This window comes from Notolepis coatsorum, assembly GCF_963971535.1.
Source record: "Notolepis coatsorum genome assembly, chromosome: 2".
NCBI lineage: Eukaryota > Metazoa > Chordata > Actinopteri > Aulopiformes > Paralepididae > Notolepis > Notolepis coatsorum.
Window position 1 is genome coordinate 199,779,726 of NC_140166.1, and position 25,852 is coordinate 199,805,577.

The 25,852-nt window shown below is 44.3% G+C and overlaps 1 protein-coding gene across 1 annotated transcript; it reads right to left on the minus strand.

The window, feature by feature from the left end:
• Positions 1-25,370, minus strand: alpi.1 (alkaline phosphatase, intestinal, tandem duplicate 1). The gene is made up of 11 exons (XM_084307830.1): positions 25,105-25,370; positions 23,752-23,880; positions 22,793-22,908; positions 18,003-18,177; positions 14,249-14,421; positions 11,634-11,768; positions 11,393-11,468; positions 10,026-10,160; positions 7,069-7,260; positions 6,537-6,653; positions 1-999 (listed from the first exon to the last, which is right to left on the minus strand). Exons 1-11 carry the CDS (start codon positions 25,193-25,195, stop codon positions 728-730), a joined length of 1,611 nt encoding a protein of 536 aa, XP_084163956.1. The 5' UTR covers positions 25,196-25,370; the 3' UTR covers positions 1-727.
• Between the last annotated feature and the right edge of the window lie 482 nt (positions 25,371-25,852).

The window sequence follows — 25,852 nt, forward strand, 5'->3', positions numbered from 1 at the left end:
TACATTTGAATGCTCATTTATTTTGAACATGACCCAACATTTTGTAAAAACACAGTATAAAAATACATTAATATCTGCATATAAAATACATTCATGTTTAAAAAAAAAGACTAAAAAAAATATAAAAAGAATAAAAATGGCAATCAAAATTGAGTACATGACAAGTGAGAGGCCATCTTGAAGAAAGCAGCCTCACTCATTGGCAACAACAAGGTCAAAATATAACCAATATATTATAGAAAACAATCCTAAATGCTACATTTCCCACCCTCCTGCTGGGAGTGAGTAGGATCTACAGTATCTTTATGTGTTCTTGTAAACTGTGCTCGTGACATGGCTCAGTGCGAATATTCCAACCCTCAATCTAAAACTTCTCCTAAAACAACAACACCAGTGTTTCAGTGAACCTGCAGGATTCTATTTCCAATATACCAATTGCGTCACCGAACGGCCTGCTAATGCATCATGACTCGTCATTGCTATCTGATTGTAATTTATTACTTCATTAATGAAGGTGCATCGCGGCCGCGCCGATTAGAGACCCATGTCCTTTAGCACGTCCCTCTATACGACCTCTGTTGGACAATGATCGCTCGCGGCAATAACAGAGTTGGTCCACGTGTTTTGTGTGTGTTGTGTGTGGGAGTGTGAGCACATGCATGGTTTTGTCTGCATTTGTACATGTATACCAGGCCGTTAGCCTTGCGTATACACTTCGTGGGAACGGTCATCTAACCAGGAGCCAGAGGAGGCCGGGCAGGCCGAGGAGAGGACCCGAGAGTGTGTGCCTGCGTCCGGTGGAGGTGGTCGGGTGCGGGGGGCAGTCTGTATAGGGCTCCAGGCAGGCTGCGTAGGCCATGACGTGGGCCACGTAGTTCTGCTCCTTCACCCCGTGGAAGAGGTGAGCCATGGGGCCTTTGGCGTAGATGGCCACGTCCTCGCCGCCGTGGGTCTCCGCATCCAGGGGCACGGCCGCCTGCTGCATGTACTCCTCGTCGCCTGTGGGGAGGGGAAGAGCAGAAGCAGAGGTGAATGGTAAATGGTGCATTTATATAGCAGCTTTTATCCAAAGCGCTTTACAATTTGCTCCTCACATTTTACCCATTCACTCACACACCGACGGCGGAGCGACCATGCAAGGTGCCGACCTGTTCATCGGGAGCGGTTAGGGGTTAAGTGTCTTGCTCAAGGACACTTCGACACACTGCCTGGGAGGAGCGGAAATCGGACTGGGAACCTCCGGATTACCAGACGACTACCAACCGAGCCACTGGCGCACCAACAACAAGAGGGTTTTAAAGGGGAATGTCACCCATTGTATGAATTCAGGACAGTTCAGCCAGTAGTTGTGAGCACATTGCCGCTCTCTCCTGAAGCTTGAAATCAGAGCAAGAACCCTCCAATCGGTGATGCCACTGAGATATCAAATCTGGGGCTGCTCCATAGACTGATGAATGGGGCTCTGACTTTGTCAGGCCATAAAAAGTTTGTGTGAGCTCTTACACCCAAAGGACATTTACATTCTAGCATTCCTAGAAGGTAAAAAAAAGTTGAATTTGCATGCATGTTCACAAACTGACTGAACTGCCCTGGGGAACCCACACACTGAAAAAAACGTGCAAGTGTAAATGTGATACATCGCAAGAAGGCTCTCAACCTCTACCGTCTTTAACTATGAATGAACACTAGACGGTTTGACTTAAAACTGAGTTGGTTCTTCATTTGAGGTACTCTTTTTTTTTTTAAACTTTGGCCATTTCCCTGGCTCTTTTATACGTTTATCGCATTTATACTTGGTCAAGTTCGACCGACAGAAGCAGGCTGAAAGGGTTCAGATGGGGGGGAAGACCCTCTGGGAAAGGCACGGCTGCAGTCCGGGATTCGAACTCGCTCAGCCCCAGATCCGTGACGAGCACGGTTGTCCACGGCGCTGAAATAGCACTCGCGGTACGTGGTGAGCTACTGGAGCTCCCCCATTTGAGGTACTCTTATGTGAACACTGAAAAGTGCGCAACAATTCCCTTTAACCAATCGAGCATAATCTTTGGAGATTCTGCCTGGAGTACGACAAGGGGACGGGCATGGCACTCTAGTGTTGTTGGTCTCTGCCGTGTCTCTGACGTCTGTCTCCAGGGTCAGCCCGGGGGTGAAGTCAGCCGAGTCAGCTATGTCAACATTAATAATATACACATCCTCTTTCTTGCAATGACTAAAGCAAATGGCGCAGAGCAGATGTCCACTCAACCGTGACGTGATACAAATGGTCTACGTAAGTGAAGTTGCACATGTACCCACAGCAGTGTACAAACAGAACAACGGCGTATGAATACCGCAATAATCACAAATCACCCACGCTTTCCATGTCAAAATAAGACAAGCCTAGCGTCCCTCTGCCTGGTCCTCCGAACGTCCTCTCAGACGTAGCCTAATCAACGACGCTTAACCTTCACCTTCATACCCTTCCCTTTTATATCCGCCCATCCATCCATCCATCCATCCATCCTCGAGATACAATACCTCCTCAATCTCCATTAACTCATTCTGTGCCATTCACGTATATATACGTGTTTTCCAGTGATGAGAATAACGGCGCTATAAGTAACGGCGTTACTAACACCTTTACTGTTTTCAGTAATGAGTAATCTAACGGATTACACTTCCAATCTTAATAACGCCGTTACCGTTACTGCAAACAAATGCGGCGCATTACTATGCGTTACTATGATTAAAGCAGTCAACTTGATCTCTGCGCCGAGACACAATACTTTTTTTTTTGTTAGTGGGCGCTGGGATCGTGTCTTTAACCAACGCACTTGCAGTTCGGCGTTCGCGAGACAAGCGTATAAATGCTGCCGATTGGCTGAGGTTGAGTACATTTGCATGGTAAGCCAATCAGAGGTAGAGTTGAGGCGGGTCTTCAAAAGCATGTTTACACACAACTTAGAACTTAACAACAAGACAAGCGAGTCACAGTCAACGAGAGACGGGTATGGCGAGCCCAACTGCACCAAAACAAGTAGCCTTCTCTAAATGGAAGTATAGCCATTACTTTTCCCTCCAAGAAATTAAAACAAGTAGCCTTCTCTAAATGGAAGTATAGCCATTACTTTTCCCTCCAAGAAATTAAAGGAACGAGTGTAATCGTGAAATGCACATTATGCCCTCGGCAAAAGTACTTATCCACGTCGGTGTCGAGTAATTCAAACGTACTCAAACACATTTCAACGTCGCATGCTTCCACTAAATTAGTGGCTAAGACCTCCGAAGGAGAAGGAGACAGTGCCACAAAACCTAAGCAACCGAAGCTTGATTTTAAGGATCCACCACACGTTTTGTCTCGGACCGAACTGAACAAACTGGTAGCCAGGTATGTCGTGGAGGATATGCTGCCATTATCTATGGTTGAGTCGGACTCATTCAGGGCACTAGTTGCCAAAATACCGGTCAGAGGAGAAGTAGCCCTACTGTGTAGAAAGACGTTTTCGAACTATATAGAAGCCCAATATACTCAAATGAATGTGGAGCTCAAACAAAAGTTTGAGAAGTTAGAATATGTGTCTACAACAGCAGACATATGGACTGCATGTAACAAGAGCTATCTAGGCGTAACGGCGCATTGGATAAATCCGCAAAGCATGAAGCGAGGTAAGGCAGCCCTGGCATGCAGGAGGTTCAAGGGACGCCATACATACGACAAAATTGCAAAGGAACTTGACCATATCTACTCCTCATACGGGATATCATTCAAAATCACCACAACAGTCACAGATAATGGCTCAAATTTTGTAAAGGCCTTCAAAATGCACCAGCCAGTGGAGCGGGATGACTCTGATGATGACGAGGATGAGGTGACGGAGGTGCTGGACAGCGAGGATGCTGTCTTGGCTGCTGTGACTTTGCCCAAGTTCAAACTACGTTGGCTGCGGACACAAGATAGGAAGGACAAGGCCAAGGCAAGTCTGCTGGCAGAGTGTTGGAAAATTGTCCAAGAAGAAGACCAGCAAGCAGGTACCATCCCACCAACACGCCACCTCAGCACAGACTCTGCCATAGAGGATGAGTTATTTTCCTTTGAGGATGAGGATGACACCTCTGATACTGCTGAAAGTCAAGTTGCAGATTATTTCAAATCAGGAGAACAAGGGATATACTCTCTTAATGGATTTGCACTGATAAAAGAAGATTTCACTCCGGCATAATGCAGCCACTCCATCCAGTGCCCCAGTAGAGATACTTTTTAGCTTGGGGAAGCTATAGTCTTGACTCCACTGAGGAACAGGCTATCTGACCAGAAGTTTGAGAAGCTTTTGGTTTTGAGATACAACCACTGGTTCAATGACAAGAAGGGGTGAATGGATAGCTAGATAGGGTATCTTACATTTTTGGTAAATTGCTTAAAGAGCATAATTTAATTTAGATGTATTGGCTGGCTGCATCCTCTTGAAGTGAGATTGTCAACAATGGCCAGAGAAAGAGATGTATTTTTATGGAGATGTATTTTTTTTTTAATGTATTACCCGTTTACATTTGGATTCCTTCGTTTTGCTATACATTGCATTTTTCAGTTACATTGAAAACACCTCATATTGTTACACTGTTCTACTTTTTCGAGGAAGAAAATACTTGAAGTACAGTATACTGTACTACCAATTGTCTGAAGTTTTATTTGCACTACAAAGTTAATTTGTTATTTGTGGTATAGTGCTTAAAAAGCATAATTTAATTTAGATGTATTGGCTGGCTGCAGCCTCTTGAAGTGAGATTGTCAACAATGGCCAGAGAAAGAGATTTATTTTTATGGAGATGCATTACCTGTTTATATTTGGTTTCCTGATAAAAGGATAAGAAGCTTTAGGTTTCCTGAGAAAAGGATAAGAAGCTTTAGGTTTCCTGAGAATGAGATATGAAGCTTTAGGGCTTATGAGAATAAGATATGAAGCTTTAGGTTTCCTGAGAATAAGATATTAAGCTTTAGGGCTGCTGATAATAAGATATTAAGCTTTAGTGCTGAGGTCAGTAACCTCTGCTCTTTATATCTCCTGGGATGAACTCTGAATGGACTGGCAAGGGTATCTGGTTTCAAGATATTCATTTTATAAGCACATTGTCAGTGACCAGATAAAGAGATGTATTTTTATGGAGATGTATTATTTTTTTTATGTATTACCCGTTTACATTTGGATTCCTTCGTTTTGCTATACATTGCAATTTTCAGTTACATTGAAAGCACCTCATATTGTTACACCTTTCTACTTTTTCGAGGAAGAAAATACTTGGAAGTACAGTATACTGTATCTACCAATTGTCTGAAGTTTTATTGGCACTACAAAGTTAATTTGTTATTTATGTGTGGTATAGTGCTTAAAAAGCATAATTCAATGTTTCCCAGTTGTGGCCTGTTGAATAAATATCAAAATTCCAAAACATCTATTGTGGTATTTCATTTGTATCGATTCACTATATAAACATAGTAATTATAATAATATACATACATGGCATTTGATTGGAGGCTAGTCTCACTTTGTCCCACAGCAACATTAAAATAGTTTAGATTTGTGTACATTGTTTATGTTAATAGTGTATTGTATTAAGTGCCCATTTCATTATAATATTCAGATTTATCATAAATAATTGAACATGCACATGTATTTTATGTTCCGTTAAAGAGGGGTGGAGGTCGGGTCACATTTGAGCAAAATTTTACTTGAAAGTAACGTAATAGTTACTTTCTGAAGTAACTAGTTACTTTTATAATTTGTAACCGAGTAAGTAATTTAGTTACTTTTTGGAAGAAGTAACTAGTAACTGTAACTAGTTACTTTTTTAAAGTAACTTGCCCAACACTGGTGTTTTCTCGCCAACCGTTTTCCTTTTTTTTCCTCGATTTTAATATTCTATGCAGTCGCACAGACCTCTATGTTACAGATGAAAGCCATACTGAGACCCCGAGAGTGCAATACCGGCCAGATCCTACTAGGTGGCAGTATCGCGTAGCCTTTGGAACCCTGTTCCAGACTGTGTGTCACATCTAATGTCGTCCGGGCGGAGAATTTAGACCAAGCCAAGTAAATCGCTTCATCTGAGCACTTTGAAACGCGTTCAGCACACTTAAGGCACATCTTCTGCCACTTCATGTCAGGGACCCGATGGACATCAATACTGGAAATCGCGATCAGACAATTGGAATATTCTTTTTGGAATAAAACCTGATCAAAGTGTGAATGTGAGGCATAAGTTGCAAAGCGATTTGGATAAAAACGCTATATAAATGCAGTCCATTTACTAAACGATATATAGTTGTGGTCCTTGCTAGTGAACGGGGAGTTGAGAAAGAGTGCGTGTTTCAACATTGATGAACCAGCCAGCCAGCCAGTCAGTCTGTAAGGGACATTTACTATTTTAGGTCCGGTAAAAATAAACAAAAGCAGTCATAAGTCATCCATAAACCACAACAGTACATTTTATATACACACACACCACCACAAAACTATGACAAGCTAGTGCTACAGCAGAAAGACCATAATGTTTATACTTACTGTAATCCACCATTGTGATGTTCTCTCTGGTTCCGTTCACATGCACATAACCGGGACCATTGGCATACAGGATGCTGGTAAATGGCATCCTGTCATCAGCTCTCTTTGGTGCCAGACCTGAATGGAAGACATGGTGGTCAATGTGAGTGAGAAAATTCACAAATGAGTCAAAAACACTAATTTGTGTTCGCCCATACAATCGCCCACATTATTAAAACTGAAAGTATTACAGTTGTACATTACAGTGTCTGGAGCATTGGGGGAAAAGTATCATGGTAGTTTGATGGTAATTCTTTTGAAAAAAATCGATATATACTGATGGTAATAGCATGGTATTTTCATCATCATGGTAAGGACCAATTTTTTTTTGAAATACCATGATACCTTTTCGTATCAAACATTTAGACCAGGGGTTGGTCCCATTCGGTTGACTGCTAAATGTTCAACGCAGGGAGACATGGGGGCTCAAATCTAGCCTCTACACACCTGCATTCAAATACATTCAAGGTTCAAGTCTTGGGAGTCATCCTACCAAATATGGGGTTCCCTCGAGGGGTGTTCCCGCCGAAGGTGAAAACGTGGGAGTGATCTGCGGTGACCACTGTGAGCGTGTCCGACTCTCTGGTGAGCTCTGAGGCTCGCTGCACCGCCCGGTCAAACATCACAGCCTCGCTCAGCGCCAGCTTGGCGATCCCATCATGGTGGCCGTGGTCGATTCTCCCTCGTATTAATAGAGAACAATATTGTAAGAATAAACTACATGGCGATTAAACTAATTAAACTAAAAAGCTGATAACTAATTATTGCAAGTTTGCATTGTGTTTTCGAAGGGATGAACCCGAAAGCTCAAAGCGTCTTGCCAAAGGCTGGTGGGGTGAAACCACAAGCTGCTGCTGAAATACAGAATAAAATAACCCTTTTCTCTCCAAAGTCTCCTTTAAAATCCTCCAGTCGACGAATGCTCGGTGCTGCCAATAATAATAATAATAAATTGGATTTTAAGAGAGAAGCGCCTTTCTCAGGCTCTGTTTAGACGGAAACGCTAGCAGGTGAATCCGCAAAAATATTTTTTCGGATGTGCCTTTCGTTTATACGGAAACGGCGTTTTTACGGGGTGAAACAAACAAACAAACAAAACAAACAAACAACAAAACAAAACAACAGGATCTGTGGCTTAAAAGAAAAGAGTCAGGGGTGGGCTACTTGGGAGCGGGGCCGTGTTGCGTGAAGGCAAGTGTGAACAGGTGGGTTTATAGCTTGGTTTTGAAGAGGTTGATGGTGTCAGAGCCTCGGATAGAGGGGGAGAGGGAGTTCCATAGTCTGGGGGCAGCTACAGCGAAAGCTCGGTCTCCCAGTGTGGAACGCCTGGTGCGGGGGATGGTGAGGAGGTCGGAGTTGGAGGAGCGGAGGCCTCGTGCTGGAGTGTAGGGGTGGAGTAGGTTGGTCAGGTAGGAAGGGGCCAACCCGTGCAGGGATTTGTAGGTGAGGAGGAGGATCTTGTAGGGGATTCGGTAGTTGATGGGGAGCCAGTGGAGTTTTTGCAGGGTGGGGGTGATGTGTTGCCAGGGTTTGGTGCGCGTGAGGACCGTCGCAGCAGAGTTTTGGACGTACTGTAAGCGATCCAGAACCTTCTTGAAAGCACCAAGAAGGATTCCATTACAGTAGTCGAGGCGGGAAGTGATGAAGGCGTGTTTCCGCTGAGGTGTCGGAGAGTGAGGGGCGGAGGCGGGAAATGGTTCTGAGGTGGAAGAAGGCGGATCTGGTGACAGACTTGACGTGAGGGTGAAATGAGAGGGTTGAGTCCAGTATTACGCCCTGGAGTCCAGTATTTTATGTCCTGGAGGCAGGCAGTGAGGGAGGGGGGAGGAAGGGGAGCCGAGGGTTTGGTGTGGAGGTAAATAATAATAATAATGGATTGGATTTATATAGGGCTCTTCGTGACACCCCAGTGACCCCAGAGCGCTTACAGAGTCCATTATTCGTTCATACACAGTCATACCGGTGGTGGTAAGCTACAATTGTAGCCAGAGCTGCCCTGAGGAAGACTCACGGAAGCGTGGCGAATAATCATTGCCTACGGCCCCTCCGACCACCAACATTCATTCACATGCATACACATTCATACGAGGCAAGTAGGTTAAGTGTCTTGCCCAAGGACACAACGGCAGTGGGATGGACATGGGCTTGAGCGGGATTCGAACCACCAACCGTTCGATCATTGGACGACCCGCTCTACCCCTGAGCCACGCCGCCCACAAAAAGAAAAGCTGCGTGTCGTCTGCGTAAGAGTGGAAGTGGAGGCCGTGTTTCCTTATGATATCACCGAGTGGGAGGAGGTAGATCATAAAAAGGAGCGGACCTACCACCGAACCCTGGGGAACACCCTGTTTAACAGGTGCTGGAGCTGACCTGGACCCCCCGAGGGAAACATACTGCCACCTGTTGGTAAGGTAGGATGTGAACCAGGACAAGGGGGTACCAGTGATGCCACTACCGGTCGCCAATAGGATCTTGACCCGACAGGTTGATAGTAATGTGTATTATTGGTGACCAGTGGTGGCAGCACAGAGTGTTTGTCAAGCGTTCCAAGAAAACCACAGAAGAAGCCACCATTACAGATTTGAAAGGAGACTTCGGAGAGAAAAGCGTAATTTTATACTGTATTTCAGCAGCAGCTGGTGTTTCAATAATTAGTTAGGATGGTTTTTTTACTTTACCCTCAGAATCTGCAGTGGTTTGTACAGTATATATACATACAAAGCTTGTGCTAAGCTTAAACTAGATGGAGATCCTGTCCAACACTTGAAAATGTTTGACAAAATATCTACTCCCATTAGATTAGATTTCTACTCTCAAGTTGTGAGTAAATGTGTTGTGCTTTACGAGATTGTACCATTTTGATGTGATTATGGATTATTTATAGTTACATACTGTACAGTTCTAGAATATATATATTCTATATATATATAACTTTGCAGGTATAGAAAACCATAAATATAGGCACACCAAACAAAGAGCAGTTACTTGTTATACATGTTACCATCATTTATAATGGTTAGTGGCTTAATGCTGCATTCCAGACATGTCGGAAGGTCAGTAATGACAAATGAATCCTAAGACAAATGCATTGGAAAGGCCCTTCGAGCCTGAATTCCAAGTGGACAACTGAGGCAAGATTTCTCAACTCCAATGTTGATGTTGTACGTCAACATGGCGACATACTCTGACTAACAATATTCTGTGCAAGGATTCCTCTCAGACTGTTCTGAGAGGAACACATTTAGAATCTTTAGAACACACTTTTAAGCTTGGTTTTCAACAAAAAAGCATCTGTGTGGTAATTCAATTAAATTCAATTAAATCATATATATATTTTTTCTTGTCCGTTGTAATCCCCATGTCTGAGCTGGAACGAAAAACTCAGGATTTCAGACTTTCCGACTTCAAATGGAATGCAGCATTTAGTGCTAGTGATACAGTGGTACTCATCTTCCACAAACAGGAAATATCCTTTGGGGTTTTTGCTGAGGATCTGAATGGCCTTCTCTGTCATCTCCACAATGGAGGGGTCACGCGTTCTGTTCCGAAAGACCTCAAACCGCATGTCCTTCGGCTCAAACAAACCTGAATAACAAAAGGGAAGGAAAGAGGGGCTTCAAGGGGAAATCTAAAATAAATAGTGCTGGCGAGGCTGTTGTTCAGCTGCCCGGCTTACACTGGAAAGGGTCCTTTGATCCTTGTGGGCAGAATCCAACAATAATGTGGTTACTACTCTGTGATGGTTGGATATGGATATCCACATTGTCAATGTGACAAATCGTAGCCTTGTGCTCCTGAAGCTCCGCACTGAAACAAGGGGGGGATACAATCATGTCACACGAGCGGCTTGTGTTTTCTAATTTGTTTACAAGCGGTAGCCAATCACTATATCCCTGTCCGGTTCTTGAGGGGTAATTCAGTCTGCATACAGCTGCCTAGAGTAGTCAGGTCAAGGGGCGTAACTTACTCTCACAAGTGTTCTTAAGGAACCATACAGTTCGAACAGCAATATGCAAACACAATTTCCTGAACCCCTTTCGAATCCATACTAATTACCTTAACCCTAACCATAACTGTAACATGGGTGTGTGGGTATGTGAAAGCACTCGCCTACTACTGCAGCAACCACTGCTGCAGGGGGGGGGGGGGGGGGGGGGGTTATATGTGGTTGGTTAGCTTGAGATAATGCTTGTGTAAATGATGATAATACCAGATATGTCTGTGCATTCTGACTCAACTTTACTGTTAAGGTAAAGTACCACTGATAAGGTTCTGTTGCAAAGACACTATCGTCATATCATAGATGATAGTGTCTTTGCAACAGAACCATATCAGTGGCACTCATCATTATAGGTTTGATAACTGTGTGTGTGTGTGCCTGCCTGCCTGCCTGCCTGCCTGCCTGCCTGCCTGCCTGCCTGCCTATGTTTCCTGGTTTCGGTTTGTATGCCTTTGTTAACAAAAAACAATGCTGATTTATTTGCTACATCATCTCCCACATATCCCCAAACTCTAAACTGTTATGCACACATTAATTTAGTTTGGCAGTTACAGGGAGAATGTGTTTGCATAATATTATGTCCTCCAGTGGTGTCTCTGGATTTCATTGAACCACGAGTAACACAATGCAAGGTGTCCATTCAAACTCATTTAGGCTACTCTCACTAACTATCAAACTAAATCAATGTGTGCAACACTGTTTACAGTATTTTGTGATACTTGTGAGATCATGCAAAATAGATCAGTGTTGTTTTCTTTGGTGAAGTGCCCATTTAACCATAATGTGTCTCGACCATGTTTAACGCCTCAATACCAACCCATGAGTCGATCAGTGGTTTTCAGGTTGACCTCATCAAACTGCTTCCTGTGCCAAACATAGAGGGACCTCTTCTTCTGTAACACAAAGCAGAAGCAACGTGTCACTGTCACCCGTCACTCGTAATATTTGCTGACTCGATGCACCGGGATTCTGCACGAATCAGAGTGATGAATGCACAAGAGTGTGGTATTTAATTCCATCGTTTTGAACCAAGGAGCAATTCATGAATGAGGTCCTACTTTTTGGCCCCTCAGCCACACGTCGATGAGGTTCTTCTTGTCTTTGCGATCCCCCTTGCGAGAGTTGGAGGTGGGATACTCTGGGTCTGGAGTGCCCTTTGGGGTCATGTACATGCGTCCCCCGCCCAGAATGACCTGAGGGGCAACAGTCAGAGAGGAATCCTTACACAGAATAACCTGAGGGGCAACAGTCAGAGAGGAATCCTTACACAGAATAACCTGAATGAATGAATGAATGAAAACTTTATTTAACAGATTGCAGAATGGGTACAATACAGTACGGCTCAATACACACAATTGTTAAGGGGATGCAGACCAGAGAAAGACGTTTGTCTTGTTTACATCAGGGTCCTCCATTTTCAATTCATATCGACATTTATGACTTACACAACATACATGACATTTATGGCATAGGGACATACATGTATTTAGTACTGATACATTTGTGACATAAACAGTATTCAAATATACAGCACTGTTACCCATAGATCCTGACAGAGTATATACATATGATGGGGAGGGGACTGTACATTAGGAGGGGGTGGGTGGGTGGGAGAGAAATATACATACGGTGGGGAGGAGACTGTACATTTGGAGGGGGTGGGTGGGTGGGAGAGAAATATACATACGGCGGGGAGAGAATATATACATGCGGTGGGGAGGAGACTGTCTATTAGGAGGTGGTGGGGGGTTTGGGCATTTACGGTGGCCAGTTTCGAATTGCAGCCTCCCGTAGGTGCTCTTTGAGAGCGGTTTTGAATGTGGGTAGGGATTCACATTCCTTTACAGCTTTGGGTAGGGCGTTCCACATTGATGTGGCATAATTGCAAAATGTGTTTAGTCCCTTGTTTGAGCCGAATCTGGGTTTAACATGATTTGTTGAGCTTCCTCTGGTGTAGTGGTTGTGGTATTCACTGACCTTTGGGAAGTATTTCGACATGTACATGGGTACCTTAGTCGTATAGTGTATCTTGTAGACCAGGCCCATTGCAAGTTGCTGTACTCTGTCGTCTACTCTAAGCCATCCTAGGTTGTCAAAGTGGGCAGGGGTGAGGTGGGTTCTGGGGGTAAGGTCAAGTAGTAGTCTGACCAGTTTGTTTTGTGATGTTTGTAATCTTGTTTTTAGCGCCTTTGAGGTGCTTTGGTACCATGAGGTGCAAGCATAGTCGTAGTACCATTGAATGAGTGCTCCTGCCAGAGTCTTCAGGGTATTCTTGTTTACCAGAGAGGAGATCCAATACAAGAATCTATTTAGTTGGTTGACTTTTTTTTATTACATTGGATGCCATTTTGTCACAGGAAAGATTTTCCTCTAGGATGGAACCCAGGTAGGTAATTTCGTTATTCCTTGTGACAATATTGTCACCCACTGTAACTGAGAAGCCGTCGGTCTTGCTGAGTTTGTTATTTGAACCGAAGAGAATGGACTCTGTTTTGCCCATGTGTAATGATAGTTTGTTATCAGCGAGCCATATGCAGATGAGGGGCAACAGAACAGTCAGAGAGGAATCGTTACACAGAATAACCTAAGGGTCAACAGTCAGAGAGGAATCCTTACAGAGGATAACCTGAGGGGCAACAGTCAGAGAGGAATCCTTACACAGAATAACCTGAGGGGCAACAGAACAGTCAGAGAGGAATCCTTACACAGGATAACCTGAGGGGCAACAGGACAGTCAGAAAGGAATCCTTACACAGGATAACCTGAGGGTCAACAGTCAGAGAGGAATCCTTACACAGAATAACATGAGGGGCAACAGAACAGTCAGAGAGGAATCCTTACAAAGAATATGATATAGCATTACACTGAGAAAGGAAACAATACGGCCATGAAAATACATTTTACTCTGATTAAGAGTAACTTACAAGTTCAACTGTAGCTCCTGTATCATGAACATAGCAAGTAGGCAGGAAAGAGCAGTATTATGACCAAGTATACTTTCTTCAAATCAAACTCAACAATATCAAGTGCAATAAATCACTTTCAAAACACAAAGAAATGTCCCTATGCCATACTTTATGTAGAGGCTGAGTTTTGCACATAATCTGTGTTTTACGTGGTGTAAACCATTATTATGACCATTAACTGAATACAATTCCTCAATAATTTGTATGGTCAAGTGTGTGAACTAGCTATACATCAGACCGATACTCACCATCATGTCCACAAACACCATTCCCATAGATCTCTATTGTCCTTGGTCTATAGAAAAACTCCAGACAGAATGCTGACATCCTTGGAAACATTTGTTTTGTTGCATCCAGTTATGTGTGAAGCAGTTACTTTCAAACACCGGCCACCTTCAAGCATTTGAGCTACTGTATGGTGAAAAGTTACGTTTGATCAGTGTTGAGGTCATGTCCCTTCAGACTTCCACTACGGTCTTCCCCCATTCAGGAGATTTCCCCATTTTCCTACACGTATGAATCTCCAGGCACTAAGAGGTAACTATTTCTGGGACTAGATAGTCTGTTTGTTTTGATTGTGAACAAACGGTTTACTCCCCCCGCCCCCCCCCCCCCCCCCCCCCCAAAAAAATAGAGGCGTGGCGATCACAGCTCAGAGTTGATGCTGCGACGCCGGTCGGATGTATACCAGCGAATGTTTCACATACATCGATGTCAACGTTGGTGACCATTTGGGTGGCGATGTCGACGCAGCCCTGTCTGCGGGCACTAGAGGGCAGGTCCGCGTCGCTGTACCAGCTACGGCTGACGGAGTGGGCGTAGGCGGCAGCAGGGGAGGCGTGCTGGACGCGGGTGGTGGTCACGATGCCCACGGATTTACCTGCCAGACACACACAGCACAGAGAAACAGAGAAACTAAACACCAAAGGCCAATCCATAAATGATTTTACCACACACACACAATGAAATGGTTACACACGCTTTACCACACACACACCACTGAGAGCATCAGCTCTCTCTCTCTCTCGGTCTCTCACACACACACACACTCACACAAACACATCTGCATGTGCACACAAACACATCTGCACACACACACACACACACACACACACCACTGCACAGTCTCTGGAGCGCAACAGTAAGAAGCATTTTGTACAAAAGTATTCTGTACTTCTGTATGACAACTATTAAAGAAACTTGAAACTTGAACTGAGAGCATAAGCTCTTTCTCTCTCTTGATCTCTCACACATACACACTCACTTACTCACACACACCAGTTGTTTGATGGTAGTTGAGGAGGTGGGTATACTGTGAGATCCCACCGTCCTATATTACATTATTGTAAATGGTAATGAAGTTGAGACACACACACACACACCACACCACACACCACACACACACACAGAGTTGCAGTTACAGAGGCAAACGCCACATAATCCCATTGTTGGACTATAGACGTATCAGGAACTTTGAGCCCTGCTGACAACCCAGTGGCAGAGGGCTTGTTGTCATAACACACTGCAGTTTATCAGATGGTTGCTCTACCCCCAAAATATATTACAGTAGATAACTAGGGTAGGAACATTACCCGGCTAGAGATAAGATTGCAATCAATGCATCAACGTTTTCAATTTAAATAGGACGCTGAGCGATATGCCATGGAAAGACAGCCGGGCAGATTGTCAGGAGAGATGGCGTCAATCTGGAGAGCCTCTCAAAGCCTTCCACACAGGCAGCCATGTCTGAACGTGAGCAGGGATCCATATCACCACCTCAAGAACCGTCCAAGTAACACGTCAGGGGGAAAACGCTGGTATGGCTGTGTTACGAATGAAAGCGGTAACATCGCAGTACAAGCACGTATGGGGAAGTGAACGAACCAAGAGACTCACAAGAGATGTTTTGACAGCTGGAGATGTGACCAGTAAAAAACATGCGGCTAACTCGCATACTAGTACTTTTAAACAACTAAGCTGCTTCGGGGAGGAAAGAGAGTGTGTGGCTACCCACGATGCAGTGAGGCTACCCACGATGCAGTGAGGCTACCCACGATGCAGTGGGGCTACCCACGATGCAGTGAGGCTACCCACGATGCAGTGGGGCTACCCACGATGCAGTGAGGCTACCCACGATGCAGTGGGGCTACCCACGATGCAGTGGGGCGCGTCGTGTTCTGTAGCCAGATGGTAACGTTGACGCCGCCGATTTGATGTTGGCTTGCCTATCAATGACGAGAGTAGAGTAGTGTTGTCACGATACCAAAACTTTGACTTTAATACCGATACCAGCCTAAGTATCACGATACCGGTTCTAAAACGATACCACGGCAAACACTTAAAACATCAGGAAAAGTTAGGTAATATATATTGTGGCAGATATAATCCCCCGTTCCATGGCTATGTGGAAGAGGGGAGATACTACTGCCACGGGCAGAGGAGAGTCAATTAGGGAGCTGATTAGGACTGATAGAACACACCTGTGCACCACATGCTCACCCACATCCCACACACACACACACACCAGACACACATAACATAAAACCCTAGGTAAGACAGAGTAATGTTGAGTGGAGGTGAGGAAGGAGCAGAGTGCAGAGAGAGAGTGAGATACAGAGTTTGTGAGGTGAGAGGTAGTTGTAAGGAGAGGAGAAAGCGAGAAGGTGTTCGTGGTACTGGACCCTAGACTGGCTGAGATACCCCCTTGTGAAACTGACTCTGGACCAGAAGACAAACCCTGAGTATTGAACATTCCCTTTTTGTACGAGAGCCTGATACGTGTTTTGACCCTGGACTGTTATCCGACTACTCATAATTGCCCATCGGACTGTTGTGCTTCTATTCAATACATATATTTTATTTATTGAAATTGTGCTTGTGTGGCCATTTGAATTTGTTTGTTTTGAACCGTGTCGAGCCTGAACACCACCGGCTTGTCACTATAGAGAGAGAGAGAGAGAGAGAGAGAGAGAGAGAGAGAGAGAGAGAGAGAGAGAGAGAGAGAGAGAGACAAGGCTGCTCATTGTGCCCCATGACCCTTCACATCTATGTAGTCCATATTGACACCCGGCGAGAATTGATGAAGTATGGATAACGGAAAATATTTGAAAAGGAAATGTAATAATAGTTCTTCTTTTCTTTTTTTTATTAAACATTTGGACATGGCTCTCATTTATGAGAGTAATTTATTAAGTCAACAACTGAACCCTTGAGTCGTAGAAATATTATCATGTCATTATAGATCTGTGTTGAGATATCATTTTCTTTGTACAGCTTGACTGGTTCAATATGACAAGCTAGTATAATGTGTGTGTGTCTCTTTAAAAAAGACTCAAGTACCAAGATTATCTCCCTGGCCAGGCCATAACAAGGTTGTGTTATTACTTCCATTTTTATTTACTATTCATCATCATATCTGATGTATAATGTTACGTCTTGCAAGTGTGTATAATGTACGTTCTGACCAGAGCTCTTTGTCACTTTGTTGGTCAGACTCTTGTGTGTGAACATGAAGTCTCTGATTGTAAACTGAACTTTAATATTTTCCATATCAAGAGAGAGAGAGAGAGAGAGTTTTGGGCTCAGCCCCTCTCAAACCTCACTTTTGGAAAACAAAACTTAACTCTGCCCAGACTCACTATGAGGAGCTCCAGGATATTCTAAAAGTATACTAATAAAATGGAATACTGGACTGTTTTTAAACGGCTGGGTATCGCAATACATTTCTAGTATCGGTGTACCGTGCAACCCTAGTCGAGAGGAGAGCATATCAGCTTTATTGATTTTAAGTGACAGTCTCCTACTTGTGTTTTTGAACTAACTTTAATGAGTGATTGATTTATCTTAAGGGAGCTGATGTATTACTATCCGCCATCATTAGAACACGGTCCCCTTCATCAGCTACGTAACGTTGGCTCACAGTTTTGCGTGCTCATGTTGTAGTATGGAAAAGGATGAGGCTGAATAACGCTGAGACTTAGAATCAGGGCCGGGCCTGGCACATTTGTGAGGTGACATCACCAAGGTGCGCCCAGAAGCAAACAGAGGCCAAAAAAAGTTGGCAAGATGATAATGAGAGAAAGGAGAGTGAGAGAGACAGACAAGAGAGAAAGCGAGAACACACACAACAGCAGGGTGCCTGCCTGTGGGGCAAAAGATAAGAAAAAGGCAAGACAGAAATACATCAATTGCTTGGCAATTACCTGTCACTTGACCGGTGCTACAGAAACAGTGCTAATGAGCCCCTTTAAACATTTACAAGTGTTGTAAAAGTGTTTTAAATGTGTAAGGGCAAGATGTATGACATTTTAGTGACTGTAGAATGATTTATCTCTGTCGATACAGTATCTATGTATATGTGTCGGTGTGTGAATAGTATAAGAAAGACAGACGGACTGAAAGACAGACTCTTTATCAATCCCCTGGGATTCCCCTTTATTTATACACACATATTGACCTTACCTTGGGCTTTGGCGCGACGCAGCACGGAGAAGACCTCGTTACCGAAGGTGGTGTTACACTCGTACGCCACGGCGCGAGCGCTGAGGCCCAGAGTCTTAGCGTTGGCCTTCACCCCACAGTGGTAGGCTGTCGCCGTGCTGGCGCTGTCCGCCACCTGCTTATCCACACTGTAGGTCTGTGGAGGAGAAGTGCACACACACACACACACACACACACACACACACACACACACACACACACACACACACACACACACACACACACACACACACACACACACACACACACACACACACACACACACACACACACACACACACACACACACACACACACACACACACACACACACACACACACACACACACACACACACACACACACACACACACACACACACACACTACCTTAGTTATTGGGCTGTTTGACGCATGCTATGCCTCAACCCTTAAATCCCTGGACTACCACTCTCAGCCCTCAGATTCATCACTAATGATAGATAAGACCCTCATTCAGTGGATACCGTGATACTGTGAATACTGTATACTCAGTAGATAGTAAATTATAACACTACCTCATGCATACTGCACCTTATGTGACACTGTGAATATTCCTCAGCTAGTCAGATAGTAAATTATATTGACCATATTGATCAAATTGTTTACACTGCCTGTGTTGTTTTTTACTACCTGTATACTGTGTTGTTTTACTACCTGTACCCCCCCCCCTCCCCCCCATGCTGCTATGATGCCTGAATTTCCCCAAGGGGATCAATAAAGGAATATCTTATCTTATCATCACTGTGTCCTTTATGAGAAGGTTGGTTGGTCCTCTCTGATGGAGATGCGCAACAAACACAGGTATTTGTTCATTTTGAAGGTCCTTATTGGTAAGCTATACCTCCTTATACTAACTACATCATTATTGATAAGCTACCTCATACTTTATCCTATGTTCTAGTGACTGGCTGGTCCTTAAGGTCCCCTGAGTTTTCACTGAACAGGGTAAATCTGCATTTTGCTATGATGCCCCTCTAGCTCATGGAATGAAGAGTTTAAAACCTTGATCTCCAACCTTTGTCAATCAAGCTGTACGTGTTTTAATTGATTTGTTATCCTTACTTTTGTCCAGCCTTGTTGTCTTATTGTTATGATTTTATATGCTGTGTGATTTTATATGCCTTTTTTTGTGTGTGCTTATTTCTGTAAGTACACTCAACGTGGCTGTAAATGAGGGAAATTTCAGTTGCCTTTCGAGTTCAAATAAAGGTTTGAAATTAAATTAAATTAGAAGATGATAATTTGCTGCCTTCTCCTTTGTGTGTGAGTGTGTGGGGGGTCCCAGAGGAAGCTGGAGACAGGCGCATGTGGAAGACAACACACTCGTAATGACAGCTGAGGCTAGCTACAGTAGGAGGCTAGCTAGGAGGCTAGGCCGGAGGATTGGCAAGTTGCCACAAAGAGACTAAGTCCCCAGAGACGGTTTAACGTTTGATGTTAATGTCTGTTTAGGATTACTTTGCGTCGTCACGTCTTTTAAATATAATACTGAGCGTGTGAGGACTTCCTGGATCGCTGAAGGATTTCCTGGAGAGGCATGCTTCAATGCCTGGGCTATTCCAAGTCAACAGTGTTTAAGGCTGAATTTCCCTAGAGTGATAAAGCTAAGATCTACTTCAAGGTAATGCCTGCCCCACACTGTTTTAAATGGCATGCAATCATTATAGCGTGGTTAACATTAGCCAGTCACCCTGCTCAGGGCGGGAGCATGTCTATGTTCCCCGGGTCCTATGTTCCCCGGGTCCTATGTTCCCCGGTAGCGATAGATAGTCAGACCACCAGCCCTGATTCCAAACTCTAACCATAACCAACTTCGAAAGAGGGCCTAAGCTTAACCAGTTCGAAACAAGGTGGACATTAATAATTAATAAAATAATACAAATACAAAAAATTGTCAATCAATCAATCAGGGAACATAGGGCCCGGGGAACATAGGACCCGGGGAACATAGGGATGGCCCCCTCAGGGCCAGGGGTACCCCTGGAACCAAACTGTTAGTCTGTGACAATACAAAATATAAAAAGGGTCCCTAATCTCTTTTTAATTTGGGATAATAATCCTACACGTTTGAAACATGGGTTTATAGTTTATAGTTTAAAACTGGGACACTTTTTATTGTTTTATAGGGTCTCTATCCTCCGTAAACTGTTTAGACTGCTGTTCAAAACAACTCATCTGATGACAAAGCGAGAACCTGGCAGGAATGCGCGCCAAAGAGATCGGATATTCAAACACAAAGCGTAAACGCAAAGGATTATACTTGGCCGCAGCGCTGAAACATATCTTTGCTGTTTTCACCGCCGTGTCAGCGTTTCCATGTTGAGCTAAACTCCTTTGAACTCTAGTAAATTTTTACCCCCGAAAAAAAGAACTAAAAAGCCAGAGAGGGATGGAATGAAGCAAGACGGAACATGTCAAGAGAACAAAGCATGAGAAATACACAGACACACAGTATGAGAAATACACAGACACACAGTATGATAAATACACAGACACACAGTATGATAAATACACAGACACACAGTATGATAAATACACAGACACACAGTATGATAAATACACAGACACAGTATGAGAAATACACAGACACAGTATGAGAAATACACAGACACACAGTATGAGAAATACAGACAGTATGAGAAATACACAGACACAGTATGAGAAATACAGACACAGTATGAGAAATACACAGACACAGTATGAGAAATACAGACACAGTATGAGAAATACACAGACACACAGTATGAGAAATACACAGTATGAGAAATACACAGACACAGTATGAGAAATACACAGACACAGTATGAGAAATACAGACACACAGTATGACAAATACACAGACACATGAGAAATACACAGACACACAGTACGAGAAATACACAGTATGACAAATACACAGACACACAGCATGATAAATACACAGACACACATGGATGAGAAATACACAGTATGAGAAATACACAGACACAGTATGAGAAATACACAGACACACAGTATGAGAAATACACAGTATGAGAAATACACAGACACAGTACACAGACACAGTATGAGAAATACAGACACACAGTATGACAAATACACAGACACACAGTACGAGAAATACACAGTATGACAAATACACAGACACACAGCATGATAAATACACAGACACACATGGATGAGAAATACACAGACACAGCATGAGAAATACACAGACACAGCATGAGAAATACACACACACAGCATGATAAATACACAGACACACAGTATGAGAAATACAGACACAGCATGAGAAATACACAGACACACAGTACGAGAAATACACAGTATGACAAATACACAGACACACAGCATGATAAATACACAGACACACAGCATGATAAATACACAGACACACAGTATGAGAAATACACAGACACAACATGATAAATACACAGCATGATAAATACACAGACACAGTATGATAAATACACAGACACAGTATGAGAAATACACAGACACAGTATGAGAAATACACAGACACACAGCAAGATAAATACTGTACACAGACACACAGCATGAGAAATAAACAGACACACAGCAATATAAATACTGTACACAGACACACAGCATGAGAAATAAACAGACACACAGCAAGATAAATACTGTACACAGACACACAGCATGAGAAATAAACAGACACACCCTCAAGACCCCTACGCTCTGCATCTTCTGGCCGCCTCAGATCTACTCCTATCCAAGCTCCCGGAGGGTCATCAAAGAGAAGCCGCCTATTCTCAGTCCTTGCCCCACAATGGTGGAATGAACTACCCATCCCAGTTAGGACAGCCGAATCCCGTCCAATCTTTCGCCGTCGACTAAAGACTCACTTCTTCAACCATTATCTGAAATGATAAAAAAAAAAAAAAAAAAAAAAAATCTAACCCCGACTAACCTTAATGTCATGCACTTGTCCTAATAAACTAACCTACACTGTAACACGCAACACTTTGATGAACATTGTTACTCAGCTGATAGAGTTATACCCTTCTTGCTGTCTTGTCGCACAGAACTTGTAAGTCGCTTTGGATAAAAGCGTCAGCTAAATGACTAAATGTAAATGTAAATGTAAATGTATGAGAAATACAGACACAGCATGAAAAATACACAGACACTGTGAGAGACAGACTCTCCGTCTCGTTGATGAGACCAAAAGGTCCCTTTCACTCTCCTTGATGTAAATCACATATCCTGAGTTCATACGACCCTACTGTGTTCCTTCCCCTCCTAAACACCTCACCTCACTCATCTTTCCATATCAACCGATCCCAACTTCGCCCATTGCCCTCACATACCTCTCCCCCCTCCCCCCCATGGAGCCAAAACACTTCACTTTCCATATGAACCAATCCCAACTGAAATTCACAGACACACATGCTGACTTCGCTGGTGGTTACCCACCAACATCTACACTCTCTCTCTCGCTCTCTCTTCTTTTATGTTTGTTTCTCTCACATCTTCCCTTACACACACACACACACACACACACACACACACACACACACACACACACACACACACACACACACACACACACACACACACACACACACACACACACACACACACACACACACACACACACACACACACACACACACACACACACACACGACAGATCCCCATCCTTTCTAAGCCCCTCCATTGATAACAGTGGTGACAGAAAGATGTATAGGTGTGGGACAGAGGTCAGAGGTCAGAGAGTGCCCACACCTTAGACAGAGCCAGGTATGGAAAGCTGTCCATGGCCAGAACGGTCTCCTCCCCCAACCCGTCCTCCATCTGGCCTCGCAGGATCCGAGCCGCCGTCACCGTGGACACGCCCATCCCTGCGAGTGTGTGAGTGACAGGTGAGGGTTACAGATTGGCCCCGCCCATGTTGTTTTGTCTCTCCAGTTATATAGTACATTTCCAGCTTTAAATCATTAGAGCATAATTTCCCCCCCAAAAAACAAATAAACCTATAAAATATCTCACAGCTGATTTGACTACATTACTATGTGTGAACTAATCAAACTAAATAGTTTTTGGTTACTGACATAGGGATTTAAGAAGGCTTTTGCAACATAACTTAAATATCCCATGTGACAGGATAAAACTAATTTGGGGATCCATTTTAATCTTCTCGTGACCCAACATTGGGACCTCATCCAGGCTTTAAAAAAAAAGACTTAAATGAAACCCTTTCACTTTGTAACACTGTCCCTTAGAAATGTCACAGCTGTTGATTAAAAACCAATAAGAAAATTATTATGCAGTGAAATCTCGCCCACCGGCTCCTCTCCCCCCAGAAATGCACCAAAAGATATGATAAAAAGATGGAGAGCTTCTCCCGGACTAATAGAAAACATTCTGAAATCTCTGCCTATTAACGGCTTTCCCTCCAAACACACCAGACCCACGCCTGCGTGAGCAGCTGTTGACGTACCACCCAGGCGACAGTTTTTTGTGAGAAATCCCTTCTAAAGAAATCCACTCCAGATGTAATCCCCCCCTCCCGCCCCCCACCCACGCACCCACCCACCACCACCCCCCCGCTCTTAATTGTCATAGAAATCCTCTGGGTAGACGGTGCAGTGGCAGACAGGCGCTGCCGTGCTGTTGTGTGCTACTGAAGGGAGAGCAGAGGCCCATCTGGAGAAGGTATGTCTACGGCGGGTTCCGCCTCGTACCGTCGCCCAGGAACAGGATGATGTTCTTGGCTCGGTGTTCCCGCGGGCGGAGTCTGAGGGCCGCGTCCAGCGTCTCTTTGGCTTGAGCATCCCAATAGGCCGGCTCCTTCTCCCGCTCCTGCTGGGCCGCTGGATGGAAACACACACACACACACACACACACACACACACACACACACAACACACAACACACACACGTAGATAATGGGTTTGATGTCTGTCTTTGAAGGGGTGTGCGTCGGTGGGTGGGTGGCACTTTCACAGGAAAAACTTTTATGGAAAACAGAAACTACGTATCAAAGGTTGCACCAGTTATTTCATATTTGCAAGACAACTGTCACGTTAAACCGTTTTACAACCAAAATAATCGATTTTGAAGTTGCATACAGTATGTGGTCTCATGGGGGCCACGTGTTTTTCCTGCAGGATATGCAGTGTCACTGGTTTGATAACTCCTGGCAGTTCACTTAGACGCCTACTCACTTATAACCATAATGATTTCATTACTGTACACTGGTGCAAGAAAGAGGACATTGCAGTGTTCCAACCACCTACACACACACACACACACACACACACACACACCCCAAAGCCCACCTGAAACAGCTGGACCTAAACATGTAACACGCATGCAGTGAACTAACCCACGAAAATGGCAAAAAATATTAATTCATGCCAAATTATCCATTTGATTTATAGTATTTCCATTCCCCCAGTGTGAATGTCAGCGTTGGTGTACGTGTGTGTGCACGCCTCCCCCCTTCACGATGACACTTTGAAATACAAGTAGGGTGGACAGAGTTCGGAGAAGGGCTTTTCTAGAGGTGTCAAAACGACAAAAACAGCCAAGAATCCGCTTTGATGGCCGTCAGTTCGAGCCTGCAAAGAGGCTTGTAGTGACTGCAAGGGGAATGATGGGGGGGGGGTTGCTGCGGACTGGCAGTCGAAAAAGAAAATGTTTCTAACCGCACATCAAAACACAGGAAAGACAAACAGCCCATTCATCCCAGTGTGTCGTCGTAACTCTTTACATAGACAGGTAGACATGCGCACATGCACGGACACAAATACACACACACACACAGTTGTGCACAGACACAAACTCATCCATTACACACCTACACACCTGATTTTGAAAACCAGGCTGGGGTTAAACACTGACACCAATTCACACACAAATGCGTGGACACACACACTTTCCTGGCAAGTACACTTCACCGCTTACTTACTAGTCCCTGGAGCTGAGGTGACCTGCATGAACCTGCTCGTCCACGTATTCATCCTCTCACACAGAGAAGGCCACTAATATCCCCCGCCGCGGTCAATTATTTACCCCGCCTTATTTATCCTCACCTTGACTTTCCGTGACGCCCCCCGCGGCCGGCAGCAGGAGGCCCAGGAGGAGCAACAGGATCCCGGAGGCCTCGCTCTGTCGCACGTGCATCCCTACACCCCAGGAGCCAGGAGCTGCCCTAACCCGCCACTCAAGACAACGGACGGAGAGGGAAAGAGAGAGAGAGGGAGAGAGGGAGCGTGTGCCTCCCCAGACCTCCGGCCCAGCCTTTTAAAGCCCCACTGGGTGTGTTGTAAGAAAGGGCCAATGCCAGCTCATAGGCTTAGAGCCACAGAAAGAAGGAAGAGAAACAGAGAGAGAGAGAGAGAGAATCAAAGACCACACAAGACTCTTAACATTGCAGCCCCTCTCCCCGCTTTGATTCTTGAAAATGTGGTCTCCTCTTTTTGTTTTTAACGTGCTTTCATTTACTTCGTTCTCCTGCTCTTGGCTCCCTCACTCTGAAATGTGTGTTAAGAAATGTGAAGGGCCCTTTTGATGTGGTAAAACATATAATGGGTATTTTTATGTGCAGGTTGATTTAACCGGGCGAGATAATATCAGGCCGCCCAATTTGTGTTGGCGCTCGACATAATAGAAATCATAATGACTTCTCTCTTCCCCCCCCCCCCCCCCCCCCCCCCCTGGAAAAATAGACCGTCCAGAGAATGGGACGTCCAACATTTCCCGAGAATATCTGATTGAGTCATGATGTGCTCTGTTTTCATGTTAAGAAGATGGTCATGTTTCCATTTCCCCTCCTGCGAA